At 40.3% G+C, this 12,998-nt stretch overlaps 1 protein-coding gene across 2 annotated transcripts; it reads left to right on the top strand.

Moving 5' to 3' along the window:
• The first annotated feature begins 6,546 nt into the window (after window positions 1-6,546).
• On the top strand, window positions 6,547-10,763 carry LOC139925573 (aquaporin-4-like). Of its 2 annotated transcripts, none has more exons than XM_071917005.2 (5): window positions 6,547-6,647; window positions 7,262-7,679; window positions 7,799-7,963; window positions 8,516-8,596; window positions 9,705-10,763. In XM_071917005.2, exons 1-5 carry the CDS (start codon window positions 6,565-6,567, stop codon window positions 9,975-9,977), a joined length of 1,020 nt encoding a protein of 339 aa, XP_071773106.1. In that variant the 5' UTR covers window positions 6,547-6,564; the 3' UTR covers window positions 9,978-10,763. The 2 variants fall into 2 exon arrangements, with proteins under 2 accessions (XP_071773106.1, XP_071773107.1); XM_071917006.2 differs by lacking the exon at window positions 6,547-6,647 and adding an exon at window positions 6,662-6,790.
• The last annotated feature ends 2,235 nt before the right edge of the window (window positions 10,764-12,998 follow it).

The raw sequence follows: 12,998 nt of genomic DNA, 5'->3' as shown, positions 1-12,998 counted from the left end.
TCCAGCTCACTGGATAGCCAATGCAGTCAACTGGGGCCTGGGGTGAGAGAAAGAGAGAGCACCTGTCTTTTCCCTCTCTTTCCTCTTGATCAGTGTAGCATCAGCACCATTCAGTGACTCCAAATACAGCAACACTGACCTATACTCATCTACACACACTTTCTTTCATTGTATTTTGTGATTATATGGCCACAAATACGCAATCTTTGTTGTGGATTTAGTTGGTAACCAGTTAGTTGGTCCAATTGGTGGTCTCCCTCTCTCTCAAATTCCAGCTTTGAAGTTTAGCACATGGTGTCATCTGGTGACTTGTGGCAACTTTGTCAGCAACCAACAGCTACTTCCTTGGAAGAGATTTGGCAACACTGACCTGTAGCTTCTATGCTGCTGCAAGGGTTCCGTCTGGTGACAAACACAGAGATCATATCATCCCAATTTTAGTCTGACGCCCAGCTACATTACTGACCCCACGAGCCCAACATGAGATCCTTGGACGGAGCCTTCTTGTCTGCTCCACAGTCAGACTTATGACCAAAGGACACCAACATTCTCCATAAGGGCCCATAAACTGTGGAACAACCTGACCCAGGAGCTTAGGCTAGCTAACTCACTTTTTTTTTAATTCACATTTTTATAAACTTGCTTTCTGTATCAATCCTAGATTTTTAATTGTTTTTATTTATTGCTGACTAATTTATTATTGACTAATTTTATATGTTATTTCTTGGGGTTTTTTTTTGCAATGTATTTTGTTTTTTTCACTTGTTGCTTGCTATGCTCTGTAAGGCACATGATAAACTGTTTTCAAACAGCTGCTATACAAATTAAATAAGTTTCTTTTTCTTCTTCTTCTTCTTCTTCTACTTCTTCTTCTTCTTCTTTGTCACATGCATACATGTGTTAGCTGTGCTGCCTTGTCTCTTGTGTGAATGCATGACCAGATCTTACAATTAACGGTCTGTTTTTGTCTCTGTGTCAAAGGTCAAGTGCAGTGCTCACCGGCTGACAGTTCCCATTTCCTTCATCCTCTTCAATAAGAATCAACCTCTTTCAAGTCCCATCTCTCAAGATGAGGCCAGAGATTTGGCCCCATGTCAAGCCCGTAGGTTACATAACAGTGTTGGGGTACACTTCACTGTGGCATGTGGAGAACCTGGCATGGTGCAGCGCTAACAAAGGCAGTAGCGTGTGTCCAACCAAGCATGGCAGTATTGCTCAGCAAGGAAAACATGTTTGTGATCAGAGTCAATCTGTGTTGTTAATCTTATGCTGCTTTGGCTGATTCCCCAGGGCCGCAGCTGGAACTGAGCGTGTGTGAGGGCTGACAGCTATCTCATTTTAAGCATATTAACAAATAACTGGGATTATTATTATCATAAAAAACAGGGATGCTTCACCACTGTATTTTTCACTGTCTGTGTGTGTATATTGGTTGTAGTAAATTTCCATTGAGTTTTATGGTTTGATGTTTGTTTTGTGAGAAGCACATGGGCATTGATGTCCATAAGTATTTGGACAGTGACACAGTGATGCTTTGGCTCCAGAGTAGCCATTAGTTTGGATTTGGAACGACACGTTGAATATGAAGTTAAAGTGCAGACTGTCAGCTTTGATTTGAGCTGTTGAGCATTTTGGATGAGCAGTGAAAAAGTGCAGCTCTTTTGGTTCACACTCTCCCCATTCCAGGCAGGCATTTCAGGGTAGTAGGACAGATGATGATTATAATCATAAAGTGGTCATTTTTGTATGCAATAGTAATAATAACTGTGTTTGTATTGTGTGTAACTTACTTTGTAACACGTCCCTCAATAAAGCTGCAAATAATTGTAAAAGCTCTGTTATACAGTAATGGGTATAGCTGATGTTTAGCCAAATGTTGGGCATGCATCCATGATTTGCCAGTGTGTTATATCACATCGTCGGGCCATTCTCTTGATCACTTCCCAAAAATGAGTCAAAAAAAGTGAGTAATGCCAAATTAAGACTTTACTCTACAACTGAAATAAAAAAATTCTCCTTTAACAAATGATTCAGCTTGAAACTAAACAACCAAATCTGGAGGATAGTTCTCTAAATCAAACAGTGCTCATACTGTATCAACAAACATTAATTGACTCCACTGTAAATTAAACACATGCAAATCTGAAGAATTAAGGCAAGCTTTTAATTAGTAAAGAAGGGCCTCCTCTGATGTGTGTGATGCCTGGAGGTACTAATGAAATGGGATGCAGGAAAAGAGCTAACGATGATACTGAGTAACTGTTTTATAACATTTTATGTAGCTAATTAATATTCAAGTTTCTATAGTATGCAGATTTAAATTTCAATATAACATGAGTTTGCCTTGTAGTCATATTTACCATTGTAAATAAAACTGTACTGCATGCATAATTGTCAAGTCATTGTAAGGTAAATTCAAGGTGCCACTGTTTGCTTTGTTATCCATTATGTTGACTTTCTTTATTTTACTTATTTGTGAGTCTACAAAGCGATTTCTCTGGAAAGTAATTGCCCCCAGGTTCCTGATTTGATCTGAAATAGACCCTTGTAATTTGCCAAACGTCAAGTTGCCTCCATAAAGTGGACGAGATACCTGAAAATTTGGAGCCACCACATTTATTTGAAGAAGGTGAAAAAAAGATCCTCCTACCATCAAGCTTTATAAAACCTCCCTGCCCAGACTCTTTTTTTTAATGTTTCCATCTTACAAATTTTAAACACTTTGACTGTAATTGTCTGTTAAGGATAAGACAAAAGTGCAAAGGCATACAAGTTGGCATAAGTGTTAAACCACTGAAGCATGACATATATAGGACATATATACCATGTATACCTTCCTCTTCTTCCTAAGTAGTATGTCTTTACATCCAAACTGGGACTCTGGAGAGATCATGTCTCTAGATGACAGAAATGTCTCATTGGCCAGTGAAATGTCCATACGTTAGCATGGATCATGTTCAGCATATTGCATAGATGACTTGAACATTGATATGCAGTTGTTTGCAGTATGCATCCATGATAGCCTCAGAGCATTTCTACACTTGAAATTCTAGACCTTAACGTCTACCACTTCTATACCCATCCCAAGGTAAGCAGGCAAAGTATCCAGAGGAAAGGTTAAGCATTACCCAACTTTCAGTCATATTGCAAATCAATCAACCATTCAGATGAAAGGCTACCGGGATTTTGGAGAATTGGATTATTAGTGTGCACAAGCACATTGTGTGTGTGTGTGTGTGTGTGTGTGTGTGTGTGTGTGTGTGTGTATGTTCGCATGTGCATGCCAGGTACTTTGAAAAAGCAGTTGTTTTTGCTCCCATGTACTAGAAGGTTGTACTTTATCTACTTCATAACCGGACTGTTGAAACAGTGGTGCTGGTGCGTCAATGGAAATACACATAGATATGGCAGATATGCAAGAAAGGAAGGAAGGACGAAGGAATAAACAAAGAAACAAAGTAAGAAAATCAGTCCATATATTAATTCTTTCTGCCTCAGATTATCTTGAAATCTGAAATCACCTTCACCTTCTTCTTCTTTCTCCTTGACAAATTGGTAGTGACCTGAAGATTAATAATGTATGGCCTGAAGGAGTATGAAGGGCACACAAGGGTCCTTTAGACAATTATTAACTCACACATACACAGCCTCCTAAAACTATTCAACCTTAAGGGAATGTCCTTTCAGACTGAGGTCACTTACACAGTCATTGAATGTATCATTAAGTTTGATAACACACAACCAGCATGACTTACATGTGCGGTATTTGTGGATCACTGCACATGTGCAGCCTATGTCATTGACCATGGAATTGTATTGTATTTTTTTAGTATTATTTAGTTAGTCAAGCATCAAGGATCTCCTTGTGCAAAGACCAGGATTATGATTTCAGTCTGAAGAACATTTGTTTAAAATTGAATGTCCTTTAGGTGAAAACGGCTCTTCAGAAGTTAACATTTTCTAGGAGATTGGTGTTTGAAAATACTATGATTATGACAAAACTAGGTGTTTCAGGGATGTTTTTCTTAGATCAGGACTTGTACCAGTTATCTAAAGCCACTACCTAGTCATTAAATGCTATGTAATGTGATGACAACTATGAAAACACAAGTTAATAAGCCATTGTGTCAGTGTAATGCCACTGCTGCACAGCCATAAGAACGTATCAAAAAGCCTGATGACCTTAGTGTGTCATAGCAGTTATCAAAACGTCATAGTCAAGTGTTTAAGTCCTTTGTTGACAAATCAAAAACAGCCTAAATCCTGCCAAACATAACTGCACTAGTAGTGTGTTGCTCAAATCAAAGCTGAACTATAGATAACCTGAACTAAATATAATAATATTTATTCTCAGATAGAGGCTTAACGTATGAAGTTACATAAAGGACCATGAGACAAATTAATGTGCTTGGCATCAGTAACATTGTAACCACAGTTTTGTGTGAATTAACTTAAGGAATTAATTTTGGGACATCCATTCCAATTGATGTGAGATATAATACCATTCTAATTCTATTCTTCCCTAAACTAAAGTAGGCTATGCAGAGAACAGTTTTTGAATTGGTTTTGAAGAGATGATGACTGGCCGTGACAATGAGAGAAAGTGAAGCCAGAGATTTGACTGGCCTGTTCAATAACTAATATTTAGTAGCTGAATGAATGAAAGTGTAACTGCATCAAAGATCAATTGTAATAATTTATTAACTAGTCAGCTTTTGCAAATACTCTTCAGTTCAGGGGGGCCGGATGAAGCAGCAGAATGTTTTGTATTAACAAGTAGTCAAAACACTACAGAAACTAAGAGATTGCTAAAAATCTGAAAGCACAAGGAGGGCAGAGGTTTTGCACATACGTATATTTGTGCACATGCTGTTCTGAAACCCATGTATGAAGTCAACATACCTTTTATGTCTGTAAGTAGAAGAATGCACAACCACAACCACCATATGCACGTTTGGTAAGATTTGGATGTTTCGCAGGAAAGACTAGACATCCATTGCCTATTATTGAATAGCAAATACATAAATTGTGTGTCATTAATACTCAACAATACCAGATCTTGGACTGAACAAAATATTGTCACAAAATTGAAACATTCCTGCATCCCTCAGTTATTTGAAAATGTGCCAACTTCATGTTTGAGCTCACTCACAGGAGCCTTGAAGACACCTTGAAGAATGCCAGGCAAATCCCTCTGAGTGAGGATAATTCATTTTTGACTAGTACTTTGAAATTATATCTGTGAAATTATATCTTTTTTACTTTTAAGTCTCCAAACACTCTCCTAGTATATGAATTCACTGTCTTTTTATATGTACTTTGAGGCATTAGGGCCCTGAAGGTATACCGCAATTGGATTTTTATTTATTTATTTATTTATTTATTGGCTTGTTTGTTTGTTTGCTTACTTACTTGCTTGCTTACCTGCTTGCTTATGAGGTCACAGTAACCACAAAAGTAATGACTTTGATGAAAATAGGTGAACATGAGCAAGTTAATGACCAGGAGGGAGGGAGGGTCACTTAAGCCCTTGTGATCTGTTCATCCAACAGGGATAAGTTAGCGATGTTTATCTTTCCATTTCTACCAAATACATAGGCCTACGTCTTTCAAGCATTTCTCAGAGCTTATCAGGCAACAAATAATGAAGAAAAGCAGTGTGTGTGTGTGTGTGTGTGTGTGTGTGTTGTGCAAACAGTTAAGCACTTGATCCAGATAAAAATATAGTTGTGGAATTGTATCGGCTTTCTTACCAGAGTAAGTAAACGCTTGGTTTATGGTTTTCAGGCTATTACACATCCTCTAAGCTTGATAACTTGGATGATGCCACCAATAGTCTGGTAAACCACAGGCCTTTGTTGTTAATCCTCTGAGTTAATCCCACCTGTTACACAATGACACCAGTCTTTACTATGTTCAGCAATAAGGTGACTTCTGCAACCTCCTTTCAGATGGACACAATGCCATATGGGCAGAACAAGGGGCTTCGTGTGTGTCTTTCATTAATCCCCCATCTGCCCTAAAGGGAAAAAAAAAAAGATATTGCCATGATACTCCTATTGGGACTTGGTGTGTTTGTGGTACTCAATAGTGGGTTTATAGTTAGCTTACCTTACATTATGGTATGTTTTATCTCCTATGATAATACAATAATATCCCCCAAAAATGCTTATAATATTCTTATAATTTTGCTAGGATAATTCAATAGTTTCCTTCTAAGACATTTTAAGATTACTGTAGTTCTTTTTCGTCGGGGGAATTTCAAGGTGGGGTCATTTTGAATCGTCATTGAATTGTTAAATTGATTTACTTGCAAATTTAATACGTACAGCCTTCTGAATAACGGTCATATTGTGGTATATGCGTTGGCTATTGCAAAAGCTGTTTTCTAAGCTGATAGGAGCGGCACAGAAGATGCTGATGCTGACTGACTCACTGGTGCGGTCGCGTTTTCTGCAAGAGCAACTGGTTGCGCAGCAGGCAAACCTCCCGACTCCTCCCACCGAGCGAGCTGCTTAATTCCCGTGAGGTGATGCCCGGTTAGTAACTTAATAAAGCTGCTGGATGCGATCCCGGGGCACAATGTGTTGCTCATATTCATCCGACAGACCCGCTCTTGCGCTCAGTCAGCCTACTGCTTCTCGCCTGTAAGTACTGCAACTTTTCTGTTGTGATGAAAGGAGAGATGTCTCTGCTTGTTCACTCTGTTAAGTAACTCACCTGGACTCATGAATGAAGACAAATCACATAAAATGGGGACTGAGAGTGGGAGAGCATGTTGTTGCGTTTGGTAAGTTTTTATAAACCTAGGGAACAAACAGAACGACTGACAAAAGTTAGCACTGTAGTCTACTGTCCTGTATGGGTTGTGCAAAATGCAATAACATTAGATAATTCATGTTCAGATGTTTTAATTGATGTCAAACCTATTTGTTATTGTCTTTGACATTAGATTATAATGGTGAAAAATTGGTCAAAATGTTTTTTGCCCATAATTTTTGGGCAAAGTCCACTGAGTGACAATAATTGAATGTTGTATGCTTTGACTACAAGAGCAATATTAGCCTATATGCACCATGTTTAAAGAATGCTCTGTGTGGCACTTTGTGATGGAAAGTCACTGGCTTAAATCCCTGGTGGAGTTATAAATGTTGTGCCTAGAGGCAGTTATCCTGATAGGGTTCAGTACATTTCCAGCCACATGCACACACCAGGAATACATAACTAGGCTAATCATTTTGCTCATTATTCTTTTTGCCAGGAGGTGCCTGTCCTTGTGTAACTGTCAGAGCATAATGGTGGCATTTAAAGGGATCTGGACCAAGGACTTCTGGAGGGCTGTGTCTGGAGAGTACCTGGCCACTCTCATCTTTGTCCTGCTCGGCCTGGGATCTACCATCAACTGGGCTGCAGGGGAGGAGACGCCCCCGCCTGCCGACCTAGTCCTCATCTCCCTGTGCTTTGGCCTGAGCATTGCCACCATGGTGCAGTGTTTCGGCCACATCAGCGGCGGACACATAAACCCAGCAGTCACGGCGGCTATGGTCGTAACCAGGAAACTGAGCCTGGCCAAGGCGGTGTTCTATGTGGCGGCTCAGTGCCTGGGAGCGATTACAGGGGCTGGGATCCTCTACCTAGTCACACCTGCTGCTGTCAGAGGGGCGTTTGGTGTGACCGCAGTAAGGACCTAACCTTATGAATTTGTGATTAAAACTTTAATGTGTGTCATATGTATTCCTGCAACAAGTTAAAAGTTATTATGAAAAGTCATAAATCACTGATTTGTTCTGTTTCCAAGGTGAACTCTAAGCTCTCTGTGGGACACGCCCTTGTAGTGGAGCTCCTTATAACGTTTGAGCTGGTCTTCACTGTCTTCGCCACCTGTGATCCCAAGCGCACTGACCTCAATGGCTCTGCTGGCCTGGCCATCGGCTTTGCTGTAGCCATCGGTCACCTGTTTGCAGTGAGTATCTGCCAGTAACTTAGCTAAGGGTCACATGGAATAGCAGGAGTCATCTGAAATTCATATAAAATACTACTAGCATTCTCAACACATCACAAAGAATTGCAAAACCAGAATAGTTACGAATACAAGCTTGTTAATCATGCACTGAAAACAAAAAAACATCAGTGCATCTTGAAAAAGGGCAGGTGCATCAAAGCATATCTTTTCTTCAGTGTGTGATATTGTACTCGTCTCACTGATTCACACCCACGTGCACATCTTTATTGGAGACTGCCATTGCATGGCAACCAATCTCTGGGGGACTGCCTGAATCCTGCAAAGCAAATGAATGCACAGGGAAATGGATGCTAGCTCTCTTACTGCTCATCCGATTTCACCTGGGGTCTATGTATCTATGCATGCACATTTTCCTGTATTTATTCTGTAAGATTTATTCTGTAAACTAAAGGACAAGAGTGTTACAACTAAAATAAATCTCTGATGTTAATTATGCAACACTGTGATGTTGACAGTGTCGTTAATAGAAACAAATGCTATTCTGTCTTCTAGATCCCTTATACAGGAGCCAGCATGAACCCCGCCCGCTCCTTTGGGCCTGCAATGGTCACACTTAACTTCGAGAACCACTGGGTAAGAGAGACTCTACAAATAGGATAATCTTACAATCTTACAGTTAACAAAGCCATATTAACCATTTATTTGCTATTCCTATGTTTTGAGTCTGAGCCAGTTTGCTCAGCCATACACCACTTCCTGTATAAATAACTGACACAGCAGTAACACTTTATGCTATTTCCTAATCATTTCCAAAAAAGGAGTTGGTACGTAACTGTTCATTTCTGGGGGGATTTTCTGCCATTTCATGACATTATGTACTAATTATCAGGAAAAATGACGAGGACAGTATGAGAAAAATAGTTGATTTGGAAAATAAAATGTTCCTGACAAAGCATACAGTCATTTTGAATTGACGTCAGCTGACTGATTCAAATGTAACGTCAATCTGCTTGGTCAAAATGCTGACAAATCAATGTTTGTTATGTGGTGTCCAGAGGCGTCGGGCAGCGCTACAGTAGGCTAGTATGGCATGTTGAAACCTGGTAAGGTCAAAGTGGCACCGCCATGCCAGAACAGTAAAGACAGATGTGACCTAATCCAAGGAACTCTTTACCTCCGTTCACTTGAGGACACGAGGACTCTAAATGCAGAGAGAGAAACATGCTGCAGTGGTGCGAATGCTCATTAAAAAACTTTACATAAAGCCCTTGAATTTATGACTTCATCAAACACGAGAAGTACCACAGAGTCACTGATTTACAGCATTTTTTCTTTCCGGTAAATAATGAAATGTCAGTTGTAAGGTGTATAATAGCATTGACACTGAAGTTTTGCATCCAGGCAATTATATTCACTGAGCTATTTGCAGACAGCATGGTGTCATGTGTGTGTGTGTGTGTGTGTGTGTGGGTATGGCACTGTCACTGTGACTGGTATCATATTCAGATGTGCCTTCTCTTGGTGCCAAATGCTTGACGCGGCAGACTGAGCTACCTGGCTTCTCTCTGGGTTACTATTAATGAAGGTTGGCCCTTTTTTCCCAACCAGTCATCTAATAGAGCAGGACAGTTTTGGTAGAGATGTCAGTGCTGCATTACGTTGGCAGCAATAAAACAGCTCCCAAGGGCACAGATCATCCAGCTGACTAATTAACATGTGTTTGTCTCGTCCTTTACGGTAGGTGTACTGGGTGGGACCTATTCTGGGAGGCCTCCTAGCTGCCGGTCTGTACGAGTACCTGTACTGCCCCGACCCGGAGGCAAAGCAGAGGCTGAACCAGGTCTTCCGGAAAGACTCGTCGGGGAAGTACAAGGAGGTGGAGGCCGCCGCCATCAAGGACGAGGTGGAGGACGTGGGCATCAAGTCGGGCTCCATCCACGCCATCGATCTGGAGAAAGCTGAGAAAAAAGATCCGTTCCGGGACTCGGCGGGGGAAGTGCTGTCCTCTGTATGACTATCACGCGCGCTGGAGATGGAGACCAATCTGTAGGGCAGGCTGAGCATCGAACTTCGGAGCATCCACCTTGAGCCTGTCCCTCTCCAAAGACTTTACCCTCACAGCAGAATATGAATTCTGTCCGTGTCTGTGGCTCCACAACATCGGCAGTGTATTACATTAGGGTTGAACCATTCTCAGTGTCGTGAATGTGACGCTATTGACGCTCAATCCCACTGTTCAAAGTATCCACAAACATCTATCGTCTTTCTAATCCTATTCCTCAGGCCCAGAATGGTTTAACAGCTGCGTTGGCAGGCGGCAGACATTGCACACTGCAGAATGACAACCAGCAATACATCGTGTCAGGGAAATATGTGTAGGGTCAACCAATTATGTAGGGTCATCACGCTGAATTTGAAGAAACGGAGAAGAAAATGCAGCCTTGTTATTTTTGGATTAGTGTCACTTTTGGTCCATGTACTGCATATGTAATAACATGAGAGATTTTCCCTGTGATCATTAAGCACATTACAGGTCTCATGCAATGTAGCACTGCTCTACTTGTTAGTGAGCTTTATCAGTTGTACTAGAGCGCTCTCCATTCTCAGTGCACCAGTCAGGGAAACATCCAATCAATTTATGATGCAAATATCTTTGTGAAAGTCTATCTTGGCTTCTTAATGTCTATGATGTCTATTATTACCTGGTGATCTTTTATTGTGATATTTTGCTGTTTTTAGATTTCCTTTTCTAAAGACAGATTTGGTTATTGTAACACATTTCTTATTGCATTTTATGATTTACTTTATTTTCATACTGAAGTATTAATTTATCTATTGATGAAATAGTTGGTTGATCTGTCCTACATGACTTTGTATCCAGATATTACTCGACTCTTCTCAGTTTCTGTAAGGATTTGAAGTTGTTAAAATAAACTATTTTTTCATTTCCAAGTCATTCCTAAAGATACTTTATTGGTTTATCAATTAATATGTTCAGACTGGATAGCTACACAAAACTACTGTATCTTCCACAAATACACAACAGGCCAGTGATCGTGCGTTAAGGCTTCCTGCTTGTTTTGTCACTCCTCTCTGGTAGAAGCTCAGCAGTGGGAAGACAAAGGCTCGGATCAATGATGGATAGGCTCATCTACCTTTAGATTGTGTCTCCCTATGGCCAGATAAGTGTCCATGATGTGTGTTCCCAGTGAGTTAAGTCTCTGAGAATAGCTTCATGTAATCTCGTTCCATCAGCGGAGAGCAGAGGAAATGGTAGCACTTTGTCATATGAAATCGAGGTGATCTGTTATATCTACACTTTATTTCCTTTGCAAAGAGAACAGCTACAATTCCATATCCTTTCTGTAATGTGGAGGAAATGATCGGCCCTACTGATCCTGCCGCCATTAACTGAAGGCATCTATATGGTTTAACTATATTGCGTGTGCAGGGCTACAACGGCAGTATACTTCAGACATTAAATCAAAATTGTTTTTACTCCTACACACCACCACCTTACACCACCTTCTTCCCCAACTCAGTGCAAGCTGTATGTGTGGCAACAGCATCACCTACTGGCCACAGTGTCAAATGCTTACTGTATAATAACTCTCCTGTTTCTATTTCTCCAGGGGAGGGCAGCCACGAGCCTTGGATGTAGGGGTTACACTGTAGACGTGGGAAGACACGAGTCAGTTTTATTCATAAGTCTGAGCTACATTTCATTTGAAATTGGTCCAGGCCCAGTCATTTATTCAAATCTACACAGGAGGATTAAGGATCACAGAGCCGCACGACAGAAAGCCAGCTCTTGAATGCAAGGCTTGATAGTAGTCTATGTAAGTTTGTTTTAAAAGTATTTAAAATTTTGTCAACATTCCTATTGGAGTGAAGCATTTTAACAATTTTGTAAAAGGATGAAAAAGCTTATTTCTAATAAAAGTGCCTATACAAATAGAAGATTGCAGTTCAATTTTCTTTTCTGCATCAAGAAGTTGCTGACAGTTTAGACGGATTTAAAATTGCTGTTACTGTATGAGTTTGTTGAGATGTTAATGAACGCTGCTCTTTCAGGCCTACCGGTCTTGAAATTGGACAGCAGTGGATCCCCGATCAGCACTATCCTTCACCTGTGGGCATGCTGCCTGCATCCCTTAAGGCATCAGTGGCTGGAGGCCAGCACTCTCTCAGCTCCCCTTCATCATCTTTACAGCCCAAATAAATGAGTACATAAATCTGATGTTCCGTGCATTGACTATTTCCTCTTGGGACAGACAGTGGGGAATGAGCGCTGAGTTTTGATTTATAGACCGGGGCTCATCTGAGGATTAAATGGAAGAAGACAGGAGAGGAGAGCTGATTGGATTCTGGCTTTGTTACGAATTTCATATTGGTGCTAAAAAAAGTAAAACGCTAGAAAATATAAAAGTTGCATGTGGTGGCCCTCCTTTGGTATGCGTACAGAGCAAGGCGTTGTTGAAATCTCTCATGATTTATGTTCAAACTCCTGAATAAATGAGCAGGTGCTGCAAAAGAACTTAATCGAATCCTGTCAATCAAACACGGAATCATCATCAGAAAAATGCCTGTTATGTATATGTTATGTGTATTGAAACACTTAGGACAAACCAAATAAAAAGTGACAGCAAATAAAAAGCTCTCATTCAGCTGCTTGATTGTTCACATCTTGAATGGCCTATCAGCAAGTTGTTAAGCATAAAATTGATAAGGCATGGATAGCCTTCACTGTAAATGACTACATAATTCATCAACGGCAATATGGTATGAATGTTATAACTAGGGCTTCATTTGCACATCATACAGATGCCAGCAAAGTATATCTCCAACCGCATCTTATGGTTATCCTATTGAGAACAGATTTGCATTCCTATGTCTTGTATTTTCAACTTGAAAATTCTGATGCTAAATTCCCAGCATACAACAGAAGGGGCAAAAGATAAAACACACACCTTAAAGATCATTAGCAATTAATATTTGGGGATTCATGAAGAAAAACAGCGTTAAACACTTGTTT

Source organism: Centroberyx gerrardi, chromosome 13 (assembly GCF_048128805.1).
Source record: "Centroberyx gerrardi isolate f3 chromosome 13, fCenGer3.hap1.cur.20231027, whole genome shotgun sequence".
In the NCBI taxonomy this organism is placed as follows: Eukaryota; Metazoa; Chordata; class Actinopteri; order Beryciformes; family Berycidae; genus Centroberyx; species Centroberyx gerrardi.
Note: the sequence above shows the minus strand (reverse complement) of the source record. Positions and strands in the feature narration are given on the sequence as shown.